At 38.0% G+C, this 19,654-nt stretch overlaps 2 protein-coding genes across 2 annotated transcripts; one reads left to right on the plus strand and one right to left on the minus strand.

Annotated features, from left to right (window-relative positions):
* Positions 1-3,023: 3,023 nt before the first annotated feature.
* Positions 3,024-3,962, minus strand: LOC125124063 (olfactory receptor 4C13-like). The gene has a single exon (XM_047774241.1). It carries the CDS (start codon positions 3,960-3,962, stop codon positions 3,024-3,026), a length of 939 nt encoding a protein of 312 aa, XP_047630197.1.
* A 12,769-nt stretch (positions 3,963-16,731) lies between these two features.
* LOC125124479 (olfactory receptor 4P4-like) lies at positions 16,732-17,688 on the plus strand. Its single transcript, XM_047774589.1, has one exon. The coding sequence runs from the start codon at positions 16,732-16,734 to the stop codon at positions 17,686-17,688; it is 957 nt and encodes a 318-aa protein (XP_047630545.1).
* Positions 17,689-19,654: the final 1,966 nt, after the last annotated feature.

Raw genomic sequence — 19,654 nt, forward strand, 5'->3', positions numbered from 1 at the left:
TTGGTCCAAACACATGCGTCAGCATATATTTCAGATCTAGACAATTCTCAGACCCAACAAAGTGAACAACCAGGTGCACTGATTGTTGTACCCTTTGGGAGCATTTGCATCACTCTTGACCTTCAGGGATTCTCCAGAGTGGTGCTGTCCTGCTCAGCTCTCCACTTTCAGGATATGCCTGCTTATCATTGTAGAACTGTCTATATACAAGTCCCAAGTTTCTGCTTCCTCTTTCAACTGATCATTTTCAAATCCCCATGACTCCATAGGGACAGGCATGGAGAGGGAAGGGAGTGTAGCAGTGAGTGGGGACCATGGGCCTTTTTGCCACTTATCCATGTAACCTTGACTTCATGTCCTACTTAGGCCATGTCTCATATATAGCACATCCATGTGGTGCTGGGGTACTGCTGCATCCACCCACAGTAATGGCATTGATGGGTCAGATACCTCCAAGTTCATGAGGGGCAGCCCAGGTTGCATAGTGACTTGGTGGCCCATGGTTAAGCATTCAGTCTCTTGTTAAGGCCCACTAGTAGGTCAAGAGCTATTTCTCAAAAGGAGCGTAGGTATTTGAAAAGGATGACAAGATTTTGCTCCACGATCCTAAGGGCCTACATGGCAGTTCACCCAGGAGGCTTGCCAAAGACTCCATCTGCCACTGACCCATCAAACAACAGAGACCTACTGGATCACTTGTCCCAAGTGGCAGAAAAGCTTACATGGCATCCTGCCCTGTTGTAGAGCTTTTTATTTTTCTGTTCCCCACTCAAAACCAGCAGTATTTTGAGTCACCTGAGACCTTGTCTGAAGCAGTAGTGTGAAATGAAAAATACCTTGCCTCCAAAAACTAATGAGACCCACTGGATATGGTGTGATTTTTTTGGTTATGAGAGGGGACAGATGGACAATGTTATTTTCACCATAAAAGAGATAGCTTGACATTCTGTGTCCAAGTGTGTTGTAATTGTCTGCTTTCTTTTGGAGGGGGTCCCCTCAGTGCATCTGAGCTCCATGAAAGCATCATTTGGATTTCTCTTTATTTACCCCTGACCTCCCAGTTATCAATGTATATGGTTCATTACTTGGGCTCAAAAATATTTGTTGTTGAATGAAAGAAGGACAAACAAAATGAATGGAATATATTAACACTGAAATTTCTTTTTTGTAGACAAAGCTACATGTTTTTAAAACTGCTTTTTGTAATAAAATGTTATCAGAAAGCAAACTTTTTTACAAAAAAATAAAAAGTCACAAAAACAACCAAAGTTCATAAGATGATAAATCTTTCTAAGAGCTGGGTGAATGTCAATAAAAGATTTTTTTCTTAGGATGGTATATTAAGTTTCAGTTATTTTCTTATTTATAGCTTACACAGGAGTAAAAAAATGTGGTTTCCCATAGAGAAATTGCTATAATTCTTCTCATATTGTGGAAAAGATATAGTACAAAAAAGTTCCTACTCTCTACTACCATTTTTTGTCTGTATTTTACTGACTGTATTCATTTCCCTTTATGCTTACATTTAATAATTCAGTATTCATCATGACACAGACACTCTGCTATTTCAGAAATTATTGTTAGCCAGTAGACAAATACTTTAAGGAGCATGGGTGTTTATTTACATTAATTTCGTCTGACATTCAATAGTCTTTTATTTAAATCATGACTCTTTCTGATGGTTTATGAGCCTGTGTTGGTGACATGAACAATAGGGAGTTTTCCTAATGCTAAAAGGAATTTAGAAATGATGTAACATTTGTTACTTATACACTAGTGGTTATATAGTCCTAGCTTTTATATTCCTAAAATAGTTACATACTGCAGTGTTACAGTCAACATATTACCACTAACTCTGATACATAAAAATAAGCAGAGTTATTAATAAAAGCCTTTAGAAATTTATCATATATAATGAATACATAGTTGTAATAAAATAGTAATATTTATATGTATAACTACTTAAATATAACCTGTAAATGAGCATATATATAATGAAAATAGGATAATTAAATATATATATTAATATATAACTAATTATATACACATATAACTAATTCATATGAGTATATTTGTGTGTGTATGTGCTTACAGATAGAAAGATGGGTAAATATTTAGTCCAGCTCCATCTCTGTCTGAGTAAATGCTAACTTGTATAATTATGCTACCTTTCTATAGTCATTGCCTGGCTGTATATCATAGCAGATAAGAACATGGTGTGGACAGTAGGAAAAAAAATAATATATTGGGGAATTATAGGCCTTGCTTGTCATTTTCATAAATGAACTTGGGTTCCAGGCAGAAACTATGGGGTCTGTTAATAAAAATTAGTTTGGAAGCAAAACAAACAAAAAAGAACATCGTCTGAGAGGTCAGTTAAATTTTGGTTACTGCTATGTCATTCTTTCTTTCTTGGATCATTCCCCTTTTTGTTTGTTTACTCACCTGTAAAATGAGGATAATAACAGTCCCTACCTCTTCGGATTGTTATTGTACTTACTACTGCATATCAGTGCATTTTTTTCTAATTGTCATTTCCCCAATACAGTTTTTTTTTCCCTGTACAGTATGGTGACCCATATACACACATGTATACATTCTTTTTTCTCCCATTATCATGCTCTGTCAGAAGTAACTAGCCATAGTTCTCAGTGCTACACAGCAGGATCTCATTGCTAAAGTACTATTGACAAAAGCCAAGACATGGAAACACCCCAAATGTCCATCAGTTCATTTTTTATTTCTCTTATTGGGACAAAAGTTTATGAATCCATACACAATGATGAATCTAGTAAAACTCAGCTCCCATTTAGTAGAACTTTTCAAATGTGCTGAGTCATCCCAGGCTAGGTTCTTCTCTCTTTTCTTGCATCTTTTTCTTCTCCCCTTTTTGAAGAATCTATGGTTTGTAGATTTTGTTGTTGTTGTTGTTGTTTATATCATAGATATTCTTTACTGAGATTACCAATAGAGTCCTTTTGACCTTTTCATCAGTTGCATGAATATTGGGCTCAATGTATATTTTATTGATCACTTGAAATCACTTTCCTACTACAAAATTTCCTAATGGCATTTTTCATCTCAGAGTTTCTCAGGGTATAGATTAAGGGATTTAACATGGGAGCTATCATAGAGTAGAACACAGCAACTGCTTTATCACCAGGTAAATTAGCTGATGGTCTCATGTACACAAATATGCTGGGAACAAAGAATAAGACGATCACTGTGATGTGAGAGACACAGGTAGAGAGGGCTTTTTGCCTTGCCTCTAATCTCTGGGTCCGTAGAGAGTGCAGAATGACTGTATAGGAGCCAATCAAGAGGAGGAAGATTAACAGGCAGATGAAACCACTGTTGGCAGCAACGAAGAGCCCTAGAGTGTGGGTATCAGTGCAGGCAAGATCCAGCAAAGGGTTCAGATCACACATAAAGTGATCAATGACATTAGGACCACAGAAGGGTAGTCTGGAGATGAAGAGGATCTGTATGGTTGCGTGAAGAAAGCCTCCTACCCATGACACTCCCACTAACAGCCAACACAGCTGCCAATTCATGATAGTTGTATAATGCAAGGGCTTGCAGATGGCCACATAGCGGTCATAGGCCATCGAAGTAAGCACAATGTTATCAGCGCCTGCAAAGAAATGTTCCCCAAAGATCTGGGTCATGCATTCATTGAAAGGGCTGGTTTTCTTTTCATGGAGTGAATCTGCAATGAGTTTAGGCATACTGACACAGGAGTAGCAAGCATCAATAAAAGAGAGATGGGCCAGGAAGAAGTACATGGGGGACTTCAGCAATGGGCTGGTAGTGATGGTGACCATGGTGAGCACATTTCCTCCCAGAGAGATGATGTAGATGATCAAAACCACAATGAATACGACTTTCTGCATCTCTGGATTCTGTGTGAGTCCCAGTAGAACAAACTCCGTCACATTGTTCCTATTCTCCATGTATCTCATGTTGTTGTTAACCACATTACCTGAAAAAAAAGTCCCCTTTCTAGCTCCGCCTTGAGTTTAGCAAGTCTCTCTATCTAATAAATAACAAATGCCTAGATTCTACTGGATTCTAAATTCGTATAAGATTTATTGAGATAGGAAAATAAATGTTCCAATCTGCTGAAGATGACTCAAATATGAGTGCACAAGCATGTTAAAATGCAAGTTTAAGAATATGAGATGAGTGTAAGTACGAAGATGCATTTTATAAAAGGGAGAATCTTGTGTGCAACTCTAGTAAATATATTTGTCTGACTTGGATGAAGTGGGCTGAGATTCAGGAATGGAATGGGAGCCAGAGAATGGAATTTCATTATCAGGCTGTTTATAATAGTTGATATTAAGTATACCATGGCATTGGTAATGGGAAAGTTATGGAAAAATACAGTTGTTACTGAAATAGAATCAATAAATTGGGTTCCAAAATCCAATAACTTTATAATAGCTAATGAATATACTTTTAGTGATTGATTTCCATGGACATGGCATGATAGCATCCTCTGCGGGGTATTGTTTTCTCCATTACATGGAATCTCTTAAACTAATGTTAATAGTAATACTAATGAGATATTAACTAAAGCAATTTCAACCAATTCTTCCATAAAATTAAAAAAAATGAACATTTACTGTACTCTAAGTGTTTTTAGGACATTTGATTATTTAATCCTTGTTACAAACCTGTAAGAGGATTGCCACTACCATTTTAATCCTTATTTGAACATTAGGGGGTAGAAGCATAGAGAAGTTAAGAATCTTACCCCAAATCAAGCAGCTAATAAAGGGCAGATTTAAGATCAGTTCAGATTATACATCTTACCCTTTCTGTCTCCTTATTCTTAAAATGTCATTTATTATTAGATAAACATACAGTGTGGCATTCATAAGCTGCTTTTGACATGACCATAATAATTTGATTGCTCTAATACTTCTTGCAAGTGTATGTGAAGCAATTTCATTGATAGACATGTTTATAACTGTGCAGTACTACTTTCTTTAAAGGTCCATTTTGTCTTTGTCCTGACTTCATCCCCATTTACTTCCTCCCCAGTCTCCCTGCAAAGCATGAAAAGCCCACAGACTCTTTAGCAGAATGTTGAAATGACAGTCCCAGTTGTTGAGAATATTGGTTTGAGACTCCAAAAGACCAGCTTAGAACTTGCCTTTCTGCACGTTCAGCTTCCTGATCTGGGGTGCATTTCTTGGCCCCTTACACCCCTGTTTCCTCAATACCAAATGAGAGTGATAATGTGCATCTCATGCACTCTTATGAGTGTTGACTGAGGAAACATCTATGAACATATTCACTACCCTGCTGTGGACACACCAAGGACCGTGACCACTTTTTTTTTTACTGTGCCCCTAAAACTTGGAAGACTTGACATTTTGAGCAAAGACACAGAGAAATATTTAACCGTCCAATAACCTGAGGAAGAAACATCTCCAGTTTTCCTTTTAAAGACGTCACAGAGACATAGCATTTGATCTGGGGAAGAATTCCCCATGTTCCTGATTGGAATAAATGGGTGATGAATTATATCTTTTAGTCTGTGTATGTATTTTTTTGTGTGAAGTGTATTAAATTCTGTTTTTATTCTCATGATTAGTCTTATTCAAAGAAGTATCTCCTGGCAAAAGAGGGATATATGGTATTAGAGAGCTGGATCCTACAAAATTTTTAATCTCTATGAACCTCAAATTTTATCTGTCAAATTAGGTTAATGGTATTTACCAAGTATCTTTTGAAGAATGGGGGAAGATGAAATGATGTATTAACTGTGTTTCAAAAGTGTTGAGATATAATGATTCCTAGATATAAAAAGTAACAAATTTTAATAAGCACCAGCTCTTTTGGAAAACTTACCTTGTGTTCTTTGATGATATTAGTGGTATTTGAGGGTGTTCAGAATTAATACCACCTTCATATTGTCCTCCTTTTGGGATAAGTACCTTTCAATATGAAAGATAGGACACACTCAAAAACAGACCATTCAGATAATTCAACATCACAACAGAAAAGTAACTATAAGTCCAAATCTCTCCTTCTTGGCCTAAATCCTTGAATAGTTTTCACAGAAAATCTGGGACTTAAATTTAGAATGAATTCATCTGGAACACTACGGAGAAGTGATCTTCTCTAGCTGGCTCTGGTTCCATAGGCAGGAGGCAGAGTGTGTGGTGTAAACACATTCAGGTTGGTCATTCCACTCTTGTTGGATATTGCTGCGTCCATGTAAAGAAGAAATGACATTTTCTCCTGAAGGCATGCCTATTGAAAGAGCTTTCCACAAAGGTTCCTGCATCTTGTTTTATAGCTGCTATTTCCTCTCCCAGGAGTTAATTATCTCTTTTGATGGAAGGGCTTTGTCTAAGAAGCAGATAGCTGGGAGAGACAGACATGATAGAGCAACACTCGTTCTTGAGTGGGGAATTGTATTGCCTGCACTTGCAACCACAATATGAGTCCGCCTTTCTGTCTCTGAACCTGGGTTTCTGAGAAAGCTGAATGTCGTGTAAATAGCCAGGATGGCAGACTTCCAGCGTGTGGACCTGGGATAAAGTTAAACTCATTTCAGAGAGAAAATTGTGTTCTTAAGAAGTGTGTAAAGTTTTCTTCTGGAAACCTGTTACTTATTTCTTAAGAGTTAGAGTGAGGGCATAAAGTGAATGGCAACCATCTAAAAGTCCTGGAATCCAGATCCAAAAAAGTGTTCACATTTATTTGAGAACTGTGGAAATAAACAGACACTCAAATGAGATCCAGATAGTTTATCTCTGGGACCCTTGTAATGGTCAGTATGGAACATTAGGCAGCCTTACACATGTGGAGAGATATCTCAATGCAAGAAGGGAGTTCACAGTCCAACACAAATATTGCTCCACATTCTTATCACTTTGTATTATTTTTCTTTCAGATATTCTGGGTGATAAGTTATTGTGGTTTTTGTTTGCTTTCCATGATGCTGGTATTGAATACACTTCCCTGTGTTATATGGTAAGATCTTGTTTTTGTTTTTTGTTTTCTTTTGTTTTGCTTCTATTCTGTTACAGGCTTCAAGTCCCCTTCAAGGAGACTAACCCCAAAAGTCCCTGGCCATGTGTCATTGTAATGCCCCTTCCCCTACCTTGACCAGCCTGGGCTGCTCACTCCCTTCTGGAGAAGGAAGGTTGCCCATTCCTCACCCTGCCTCTGTGTAACCTGTTCCCCATGCAAATAAGGGATCCTGTCCAAGACCAATCAGAAGATCAAACAGGGTCTCCACTCGGGTCATATTGTGGGATATGAAGACTCTCACAGAATGAGTTGGGCTCTTTTTTCTAACCTGCATGCAAGTCCTCTCTCCCTCTCTGAAAATGTGCTTTCACTTTAATAACTTTTTAGAAGGTCTGCTTTCCAATGCTTTGTTAAGGTGAGACAGGGACTGAGGAACTTGTGATGGTAACAATTGTATTTATAATTGAATCTGCTAACCACATACCCCTGATCTTCTATCCTCCAACCTACCCCCATCTTGCCATGTTAACAATCCTAAGTCTGTTCTTTATGTCTGTGCGTCTGTTTCTGTTTTGTAGATAAATTCGTGGTCCTATTTTAGATTTCATTTAGAAGTGATACCATATGATTTTTTGTTTTTCTCTGATTTATATCACTTAGCATGATATCTCAAGATCCACCCATGTTGTGACAAATGGCATTATTTTATTCATTTTATGGCTGAGTAGTATTCTACTGCGTGTGTGTGTGTTTGTACACACACATCTTATTTATCCATTCATGTGTTGATGGACATTAAGGTGTTCCTGTGTCTTGGCTGTTGTGAATAGTGTTCCTGTGGCCATAAGGGTGCATTGTATCTTTTTGAATTATATATCTTTGTCCAGGTATATGTCTGAAAAGTAGGATTGCTGGATCGTATGGTAGTATATTTTTAGTTTTTTAAGGAAACGTCATGCTCTTTTCCATATTGGATGCACCAGTTTGCATTCCCACTGACAGTGAAGGAGGACATTGGGGAGTTATAGACAGCATCATTTGCAAATATCTTCTCCCAGTTTGGTAAGTTCTCTTTTCATGTTGTTTATGGTTTTCTTTGCTATACAAAATCATGTAAGTTTGATTATGTTCCACTTATTTTTTATTTTATTTTTATTGCCTGAGAGGCTGACTTAGGAAAATATTGGTATGATTTATGCCAGAGAGGGTTTTGCTTATGTTCTCTTCTAGGAATTTTATGGTGTTGGGTTTAAATCTTTAAGCCATTTTGAATTTATTTTTGTGTATGGTGTGAGGGTATGTTTTAATTTGACTGATTTACGTGCACCTGTCCAATTTTCCCAGCACCACGTGCTGAAGAGACCATCTTTTCTCCATGTCTCATTCTTGCCTCCTTTGTTGAGGATTAACTGACTGTAGCTGTGTGGGTTTATTTATTGTATGAAGTCTGGTAGGGTTATGCCTCCAACTCTGTTGTTTTGCCTCAGGATTCTTCTGGCAATTCCGGGTCTTTTATGGTTCCATATACATTTTAGGATTATTTGTTGTAGTTCTGTGAAAAATGTCATGAGTAATTTGATGGGGATTGCATAAAATCTGTAGATTGATTGCTTTGGGTAGTAGGGCAATTTTAACTGTGAGCTCTTACAGTTCAATAGCATGAGATATCCTTCCATTATTTTGAATCACCTTCAATTTCCATTTTCACTGTTTTATGCTTTTAAGCATATGTCTTTCAGCTCATTGACCAGGTTGCTTCCTAAGTTTTTTAATTTTTGGATGCCATTTTAAAAGGGACTGTTTGTTTACATTTCCTTTCTGATATTTCATTGCTAGTGTAAAGAAATACAACCAACTTCTTTTTTTGTTTTTTTTTTTTGTCTTTCGTGCCTTTTCTAGGGTTGTACCTGCAGCATATGGCAGTTCCCAGGGTAGGGGTCTAATCAGAGTTGTAGCTGCCAGCCTTCACCAGAGCCATAACAACATCAGATCTGAGCTGCATCTGCAACCTACACCATAGCTCACAGCAACGCTGGGTCCTTCACCCACTGAGCATGGCCAGGGATCGAACCTGCAACCTCATGGTTCCTAGTCAGATTAACCACTGAGCCACGATCAGAACTCCGACCACCAATTTTTACATATTAATCTTGTATCTTTCTACCTTACTGAATCATTTATCAGTTCAGTAATTTTTATGTGAAGTCTTATAGGGTTTTCTGGATATAGTATCATGTCGTCTGCATGCAATGACAGTTTTGCCTCTTCTCTTCCAATTTGGATACCTGTTATTTCTCTCTCTGTCTCTTTTTCATTTTTTGTTTTTTTGTTTTTGTTTTTTGGTCTGATAACTGGCTTAGACTTCCAATACTACATTGAAAGAAGTGGTGAGAGTTGGGGACATCCTTGTCTTGTCCAGATTTTAGCAGGAGAGCTTTCAGCTTTTCACCACCGAGTGTTATGCTGGCTGTTGTTTTGTCATGGGCGGCTTTTATTTTGCTAAGGTATGTTCCCTGTATACCCACTCAGGTAAGAGTTTTTATCCTGAATGGACTTGGAAGTGTATCAAATGCTTTTTCTGCATCGATTGAGAAGATCATGTGGCTTTTTGCTTTTCTTTAGTTAATGTGGTGAATTACACTAATTGATGCACATGTTAATCCATCCTTGTGATCCTGGGATGAATCCAAGTTGATCATGTTTATGATCTTTTTTATGTATTATTGGGTTCATTTTGCTAGTGCTTTGTTGAGGATTTTTTGCGCGTATCTTTATCAATGTTATTGGCCTTTAATTTTCTTTTTGGTATTGTTTTTGTCTGGTTTTGGTATCAGGTGATGGTGACTTCATAACCTACTTAGGGAGTGTTCCACGTCAATGTTTTGGAAGGGTTTGAGAAAGTTCTTCTTTTTATGTTTGGTAGAATTCCTCAGTGAAGCCATCTGGTCCTAGACTTTTGTTTGCTGGGAAGTTTGTTTTTGGTTTTGGGGTTTATTTTTAAATTACAGATTCCATTTTAGTGGTCGGTCTGTACAAATTATATATTTCTTCTTGATTCACTTTGGGTATGATGTATTTGTCTTGAAGCATGAGGGGATTTTTCTCTGACACTTACACTGGAGTCATGGTTGATCTCCTGGAGGTGAATCTCAAAATCTTGTGGGTGCCTCCTTATGACTGAGTCCGTAGAGTTAACTCTCAGGGGCGCACACATTGAGCCTGCAGCAGTTCCTGAATTATGGTCCAGATTTTTGTTCCTGTGGAGGTTTCTGCTGACAAATTTCTGCCCTGAATCAAGAAGGCTATCGGTGTTGGGGGCCAGATTGGGAAGGGAGGATAGCAGGGTGTGGAATTGACATCCTCTCAGATAAATAAAAAATATGTCTACACGTGGAAGAATTTTCATAGAATACCTACTGAACACTGGCAGAAGAGCTCATAAAGCCAAAATTGCAAAAAAGATCACCGTGTTACTGAGTAGGGCAAAAGGGAAAAGAGTGGGGGGGATCAGATGGAGTCTGGACTTCATGGAAGGTGCTGTAAAAGATGAAAGCTTCCCTCCCCTGGGAAGCCCTTCACCACTTCACCGCAGGAAGATAAGCTGGGGCAGAAAGGTAGCTTCAGAGGCTTAGAAAAGAGTGCAGCACCTAGATTGCACCAAGCAGAATAGAGAGAGACCATTACAGAGGGTCTTGTCCACCTGCATGCATTCCCCAACCTGAGAAATGCATCTGCTGGTGCAGGTGGCACTGGGAGCTGAAACTTAGGCTTTAGAGGACCGACCCATGGAGAGGATGGAGTTTGGCCACGGAACGTAGGCCTGAAGGTGCTAGAGTGTGACCCCAGCCATAAGCAGGAGTGTGTACAAGAAGGAGCCCGAGTCTGCCATTGTTAACTTGCATTCTAGAAGGGCGGGGCAGGATCCACCATAGTGGCCTCAGTCTCAGTTAGAGTGGGCATGGCTCCAGCTCGATGAGATATGGAAGCCCACAAGCACTGGTGAGTTGCCCATACATAAAGGTGGGTCTGAAATCCAAGCTGATTCCCCAGAGGCCATGTGACTTCAGAAGCAGGGCTGAAATCTGAATGTCCCCGTAGCCATGTAATCTTCAGATGTACAGATGGTTTGTGTACTCCTTGTCTGTGGGACACTGGAGCAGAGTACTGGTGTTCCCTTGGCTGGGGCAAGTTTGTGAAGAGTGGCTGCAGGCTCTGTGGGTATGCTCACACAGTAGGGGGTTAGGGTCTGGGCTGACTCAGTAGCTCCCACTGTGGGTCCAAGTGCTCAGTAACAGTGGTCCTAGTACCTGACCTCAACAGTTCTGTTCCAGTGGAGCTTCTCTAGTGGCTTTGTGAGCAGAGCACCTAAGGGCCAACCAGGCCAGCTTCCCAAATTCTCCTGATTTAAGTTGGAGAGAGCACATTGCCAAACACTGTGTACTTTGTGAGCCTGTACAGCGAGTGACAGGTGACACCACAGAGAGCACTTCTTGTGAATAGCTTCTCCAGAGGAATAGTCAGTGGCCCCTCTCCCAGCAGGAGCACTACTGCTCCACCTACCTCACAATGAAGTTTAGAAGTGGATCTGGGGTGTCCTATTCCCACAGCCGGAGATCAGACCCTGCCTGCAACAAGGCTTCAAAAAGCACAAAGCAAAGAGGAGGCCCTTTGAACATCTAGCTCAGGTTCTGGTCAGCACAGCAGCAATTACAGCCCATATCAAGGGAATAATAGTCAAACATATATTTTGCAAAATGTGACAGGCATCTGTATTAAAGACATCCCTTTCATCCAAAATATTAGACTCCTGTGAGATACACAGGAACACAGCCACATATAAGCAACACTTCAAGATCACAGCGGTAACTGCTTATCCTAAATGCATAAAGTTAGAGATACACAAGAAAAATGAAGAAGCACCACTCCAAATTAAAGGACTGAGAGAATTCCCCTGAAAGAACAAACCGTGAAACAGATCTCACCAGTGTCCCAGACTCTGAATTCAAAAGAAGAATATTTTGAATTGAAGGGATTAAGAAGGGCCATTGATAGAAATGCATATTATTGTAGAAAGGAAGTAGAACCTATAAAAAAGGATCCAACTAAAAGTAGGAAACCCATTTGCTGAGACATAGGAAATTGGATAATGCAGAAAAACAAACTCGTGATCGGGAAGATAGAATAATGGGAATCACCTAATCAGAACAACAGAGAAAGACGAATGGAAAAATAAAATCCATATATTAGACCTATGGGACGATATGTGCATAAATGGGACCCCAGATGAAAAAAAGAAAAAAGGATCAAAAATGCGTTTGAAGCAACTATGACTGAACTCTTCACAGACGTAAAGAAGGAAACAGCTATCCAGGAACAGGAAGCACAGAGGGTCCCAAAGAAGATGATCCCAACTAGACCTTCGCCAAGATGTATCATAATTAAAATGCTAAATTTAAAGACAGAGAATTCTGAAGCAGCAGGAGAAAAACAAAGAGTAATTACAAGAGAACCCTAAATAGGCTATTGGCCGATTTCTCTACAGAAAAGTTGCATGCCAGAAGGCAGTGGTCTGATATATTCAAAGTCCTGGAAGAGAAGACTCTGCAACCTAGGATATTCTGTCCATCAAGATTACCAGTTTGAATAGAAAGATAGATAAATAATTCCCCATACAAGCAAAAACCAAACAATACATATAAGTCACAAAAAATACAATGATACCAAACCTAATAAAAGTAGTGATTAATCTTCCCTAAATAAGAGGAATCTCCAGGAAGGAGCACATGACAATTGGAAAGTAAATCACTTAAGTCAGTACAGCGATTTAAAAAAACAAAAAGTGAAAGCAATAGTAACTACCATGGACAATAAAAAGATTAAAAAAATGTAGGTGATCTGGATTAGGAAAATCATTTACATGTGGTACTAAAAGAAAAAATGTACATTTTCAAAATTAAGTTTGCGTCAGAATGAGTTATATGACCAGAAATGAATTCATGATTTGAGGATGCTAATGGGACACATATATGTGTCTCTCTGAAGTGTCAAATTTGTTTTTATGGAAGATGGAGATTCAAGATGTGACCAGCTGTCTCTGATAGTTTCAGTAAAAGTTTGGTCAACATAGGGCATGATGTTGAGGTGGACAACCAGTAAAAACTTCGGGTTTTGTTTTCCCCTATGTTGAAGTACTAGATTATTCATTTACTTAAGATAACTCAAGTGGAAGCAAGCATTAAATCTAGCATTTTCTTGCCACTGTTGCTTTCTGGGTTACTGGTTTGAGCTAGAATCTTAGACTCTTCAGTGTTGTTTTCTCATAGTAGAGCTAATAATATGTCAAATACTATCATGAGTATCAAAAATACAGTAAACATAAATCACCCAATACTCTGTCAATGTGTTATTGTTATTATTATTTTTTTTGCCAAGTCATTTGCTCTGAGCCAGATTAGACAGAATTGAATATGCCTTCCTAACATTTTAAATGCGTAAGCAAAGATTCAATGTATGGATATGTATTTGGCAGAGAGAGAGACTCAGTGAATTCATTGTGGGCATATGAGGCTGAATCTAAGCAATCTGTGGCTATTTAGTGACAAAAGAACAGAGTGTGAAAGGGAATAAAAGCCATGCTGTCCTTTGTGTGCTTCCGTCCTCTGAATTTTCCATCTCTTTCACTTAATGATGCATCCTTTTCCTCCCTACCATGTTTATGCAGAAAAGAATGCTTAGTCTTCTCTTTTTTTGTTTCTTTTTCTCCCATTCCCCACCAATCTATTCCAACAATGTTAGTCCCTAGAAACAAGGAACCTCGTACCAAGTATGACTTGGTAGATTGTGGATTTAATGATCTATCTACTCTGTATGCCTAGGATCTTGATAACGGTCCATACTGAGAAAGTAACTGCCCATGTGTGGTTCTCTTTGTCCTATTTCATCTCTGGTTTTATTGAGAGACAACCTAATGCTCTTACAGGTTGTACCAATTCCCTCCTATTCTTCAGAATGGTGGAAGAACACAAGGCAGACAGAGTTTCATGAACTGTTCTTGACTATAGCCTTGAGGGTCCCCAGAGAAAAAATGCCTAAGGCAAGTTGAGATAAATGTGGAAAGTAAACAAACTGGGGACCCAGGGACATTGCCATGGACAGTGGCTTGGCAACATTTGGCCTTGATCTGTTTAGAAATGCCTTTGGGAACATAATTACTTAGAACCTTCAAAGACCTATTAATTTTTGCTTAGATGCTTAAGTTTCTGTTCTGTTCTTCCCAACCAATATTCTTCAGACATCGGCATGAAATAGATGACATCTAGGACCTATATACTGGTGCTGGTTTTTTGAGACTTTAAAAACGCTCTTTATTATTTAGTGAGGTAGTATTGAGATCAAATCAACATTCCAAATTTGTAGGCTTCTTTCCTGAGGGATAAGGATGTACTTCTTGCATCACTGATCACTTTATTAAAATGTTAAGCCCACTTTCCTTGGAATCCTTGGTTGAAGGTTGAAGATGTGCTGAGTTTCCAAAATATTTGAGAAAACAAATCTGGATGTGTTTGAGTTAACTGGTTTTCATTTCTCTGCACTTAATTTCAACTGTTTATACTGGAAACAAATTGGCAGAGTAAGTATCTGGGGGCGTGGGGTGGAAATATTACTGATGCATCCTCAAATTAACCTGACAGCCACTCAGGTCTGTAGGCAGTGCATTATCCATGTCACTGTTGTGGTAAGTGTCCCATCAACCAGGCGTGCGTTAGGCTTATTATATGTCGTGTATGTATTTTTGCTATAATTTCCCTCTAAAAGCTTTTACTTCTCTTACAGCATGTGATCATTTGATTAATATAAAAAATGCTAGTGCATACTTTAGTTTTAATCATGCATTATTTAAATGAAAATAATAATAATAAAATTTCACATTATAAGCATTTTCAAGTTGGCATTGAATTTAATTGGGTCTCATCTCATCCTTATATAACTTCTTCCATATTACTATTAAGAAAAGGCTCAGTTTGGGCTTGAATATCTACAAATATTAAGGAATTTTCCATTTCAAAATACCTGCCATCTTACATAGACTAGTTTCACGTGAATCAACTGAAATAAATTTATAACATGCTACATTTTAATATATTAAGAGAGAACCTAAATATGTCCTGACAAATTTAAGTTAAATGTAAGAGCTTCTGCTCCTATGCTGATGGCATGACACATGTAAAAGATTTATTCAAGCCTAGGAAAAAAACAAAAATTTTCAGTCTGTTTTCTTAGTGCCAGAAAACTGAGGCAAGTGATATGCGTTAAAAATGTCCTAAGATAACTGGCCTATCACCAAACTAATTTAAATTTTTTCATGATCATATTATTGAAATTGAAGTGTATCTGACTGCACATGTTTAAACTATGGTTGGATTTTTGAAACCATTTTCTGTTATACTTAGGTTTATATGTAGGCATGACAATTTGGTTGCTAAACTGCTCACTCAAACAGGAGAGAATGTAAGAGGAAAAGAACTGTGTGTTATGAATGAGATATGTCCCTGGGGTATTTCATATTCCGCATTAACTTCTGAATTATGGAATGATATCTTAATTTTAAGAAGAATAAGAAGAGACTTTAGAGAGCTTAAACAATTAGTTTGAGAATTATACCTATCAAAGCATTCAGTGTTTTCCAAAAGAGACATCTGTGGGCCAAGATATGACAGCCATACACATGGTATGCTGGCTTTCGCAAACCCACTGTGGAGAGAGAATATCTTATCAGTGGATAAAATAGCCACTGGAAGTGAAGTATTTCTATCACTTAGTTTATTTCTATCACTTAGTTTACATGACTAGTCTTAAAATTACATGTTAGATACAAAAGATGAAAATCCATGAAATTTTCCTTCATTCAATATTGAAACAAAGGCCACCGAGAGATAACTGACCAAAAGTTACCATCACATTACCTCCTTTTATTGACATTGGTTTTTGCATGAAATTTCTAGGAAAAGTCAAACATAGTAGGGCAGTTTCTCAATCGTACCTATTCTTTACTGATTGCCATAAACTTTAATATTAGTATGTATTTTTAAATTGTATTAACACATGAAATACAGATATGATAATTTGCAGATGATTTTTTTACACTTGACGTCATTGGTTGGCATTCTTTCCTAAGGTATATTTCTCAATTGTCCTTGAACGCAATAACAGTTATACTGGTTTACTATGACAGGTTGGCAGTGTTTGTTCACAAGCAAGGAAGCATGTATCTACCCAAATTAATGTTCGGCAGCTCAATCTGGGTGGATGATTTTTGGATTCATTCCCAGATAAAAATTGAAAAACATGCAAAATAATCTTTTCTTGTGTTAGGTCAAGTAGCTTTCTTTGTTTTGTAAAAAAATATTATTAACAGCAATCAAATGTTTTATTTTCAAACTCATATTTAAATATTTAAAATCATTACAAGTAATATTTAGTAAATCCTGTAAGACTTTATTGTAATTATAATAGAGTTTCCCTTATAAATTAATCTGCCGTATATTTATGAAATGAGAGAATACAAATTTTTGAAATTAATTCAGTCAAGAATAATTCATATTGAGATTATCTTCATGTCAATCTTTTTTTAGAGAATTTTTATATTATTGTGTTCCTACTATTAATTTTCACCCAAGTTTGTATATTCCTTTTTTTCAGAAACGTAAGGAATTGGTATATAACCTATACCAAACACAAATGGAAAGCCGTAGAAACATCTCAGAATTCATTCTTCTAGGACTTTCTTATGACCAGAACATCCAAATATTTTGCTTCATATTCTTCTTCTTCTGTTATCTTGCTCTGTTGTTGGGAAACCTTCTGATCCTTGTCTCCATTCAATGCAGTCCTCTTTGTAGCCAACCAATGTACTATTTCCTCAGCCACTTATCTTTCATAGACATCTGCTATACGTCTAGTGTTACACCCAAATTACTTGGAGACCTGCTAGCGGAAAGAAAGACCATGTCCTATGGTAACTGCATGTTGCAGGTCCTTATCATGCACTTCTTCGGAGGCACTGAGATCTTTATTCTCACTGCCATGGCCTTTGACCGCTACGTTGCCATCTGCAAACCTCTCCACTACGTGATGATCATGAACAGGACACGATGCAACCTCCTGCTCTTGGCTGCTTGGGCTGGGGGCGCAGTCCGTGCCTTGCCTCAGTTTTTTACGGCGATCCGGTTACCTTTCTGTGGTCCTAATGAACTCGATCACTACTTCTGTGGTATCTTTCCTCTGCTAAAAATCGCTTGGACTGACACCCACATCACTGGTATCCTTGTGATTGCCTTTGCAGGTGTGATTGCCTTAGTCACCTTTGCTGCGTTATCTGTTTCTTACGGAATTATATTATTCAGCTTAAAAAACCGTTCGGCTGAGGGAAGACAAAAAGCACTTTCTACCTGTGGGGCTCATATCACCGTAGTCATCTTATTTTTTGTGCCTGTGATCTTTATTTACCTTAGACCTCCTACGACTTTTCCTGAAGACAAAATATTTGCACTCTTTTATACTATCATTGCTCCTATGTTCAATCCACTGATATATACACTGAGAAATACAGAGATGAAAACTACTTTGAAAAAATTGAGTATCAAATGTTATTTTCAAAGGAAGCGCACAGTTACTTTGAAGAGGCTTATTGGCTAAGCAGCTTTGTAAAAGAAAAGGGGGTGGGTATGAATGAACGGGACAGCAACTCTCAGGTGTCAGGTACCATCACTACCTTGAATGGAAGGAATGAGAACCATAGGACTATAAGATAAATACCACATCCAAACTTTTGTATAAGAAAGTTAATCAGCAACTACATGAATGCGGTGAGGTATTAAGATGGCATCCATAGTGTTACCTTCTTGAAAAAGACAGTTGAGCCAAAGGAAAGAAGGCAGTCCTATCATGATTCGTGACTCGTGGGGAAAAAAAATGTTTTTTAATACTAAGTGTGTTTCAGAAAATGTGGACTTAGGGCCCAGAACACACAGTAACATTCCTTCTGTGGTAGTGGAGATGTTGAAAACTAAAACTAAACTAATGAATTAAATTTATCACAAAACATTCACATGTACGTATGCTAGTGCCATTCAGAAATGAGCTGTGCAACAAAGAGCTATTTAGAGTAGAATCTGTCTTAAGGTGATTTCTGGAGGTCAGCTCTGTTGGTGCCCTATTGAATGTTATAATAATAGCCTGTGAATACAAAACAAGAATTAATATTTCAAATCGCTGACAGTGCATTTGCTAGTGTTTCACTTGCTGATCTGAGTTTTTAACTTTTCCAATAAAACTCAAGGAACTGTATAAGAACATTTAACTGCTGAACCACACTTACCTATCTGAACTTGATAGGTGGAAGTTCCCTGAGGCTCAGTGGGTTAAGGATCCAGCTGTTACTGCTGTGGCAGCTTTGATCCCTGGCCTGGTAACTTCTGCATGCTGGAGCTGTGGGCAAATAAAATGAAATAAAATGGAGAGGTAACTGACTAGTCATTGTATCAAGAATCAGACGTCTCCTTTTACAATGACAAAAAAAAAAAAAAAACCAGAAACAAAAACAAATAACGACAATAACAAAAATCTAGCGAAAGACAAATGAGTTTTGGCCTAAAAACAGACTGAGACACAAAACAAAATAAAAACAACAAAAAAGCAGTTTGGCTGCTCATGGATGTTTGCAACAGCTCTATGCATGTGTACCAAACCTTGGGGAAAAAAATAAGGTATTTGTTAGTGGTAAATAGATAAATAAAAGGTAGCATATTCAGATAATGGAATAGTATTCAAATCTAAAAAGAAATGAGCTATTAAGCTATGAAAATACATGCAGGAAAGCCTAATGTATATTACAGACTGAAAGAATCCAAAATGAAAGGGCTCGCTCCCTGCTATGTAATTTCAATTATCTGACATTCTGTAAAAGGCAGAAATATGGTGACAGCAAAAATATCAGTGAACATAAAGGGTTTGGGAAGGAGGAGGGATGAATAGGTGGAGCATTGAGGATTTTTAGGGAGTAAGCCTCTTCTGTATGTTACAACAGTTTTGGATGTTGTCATCATATATGTCAAAACCCACAGAATGTACTATCCCTAGAGGGACCGCTAATGTAAACTATGAATTTGGGGTGTCATGATGCATCGATATAGGTTCCTTTGATTTTAACAAGTGTATCATTCTGATGAGGAGGGTGTTACAATGTGGAGACAAGGGCTCTATAGGGTCTCTGTACTTCTCTCTCGATTTAGCTGTGAACCTAAAATCACTCAAAAAATAAAAGTTTATCAATTAGTACATGCGTTGTGGCTCAATACCTAAAGGAAATCTTGTAACATAGTGAAGAACTTACTCATTACAATAGTAACACCTCTCCCTTTGCCTTTCCCCCTAGACTGCCCCTTAATTCACAGGTCAAGGAATCAGGATGGGGATGCTGCCCATTGCTAATTGTCCTGATCCAATTATGTGTTCTGGAACTGGGGAAATAACCACCGCATGGGTTCTGTGACCATGGATCCAGTGTAAATGGACCTGAACTCAAGTTGTAAAAATCATAAACTTTCTATCAGTTACTACTCTGCTGGACAACAGTATTATTTTGGATCTTCTCGAATAATTT

This window comes from Phacochoerus africanus, chromosome 4, assembly GCF_016906955.1.
Source record: "Phacochoerus africanus isolate WHEZ1 chromosome 4, ROS_Pafr_v1, whole genome shotgun sequence".
Classification (NCBI taxonomy): Eukaryota; Metazoa; Chordata; class Mammalia; order Artiodactyla; family Suidae; genus Phacochoerus; species Phacochoerus africanus.

What these genes read in the sequence shown, in the direction of transcription:
- LOC125124063 (XM_047774241.1), bottom strand. Translation starts at nt 3,962, where the DNA reads ATGAGATACATGGAGAATAGGAACAATGTGACGGAGTTTGTTCTACTG.
- LOC125124479 (XM_047774589.1), top strand. Translation starts at nt 16,732, where the DNA reads ATGGAAAGCCGTAGAAACATCTCAGAATTCATTCTTCTAGGACTTTCT.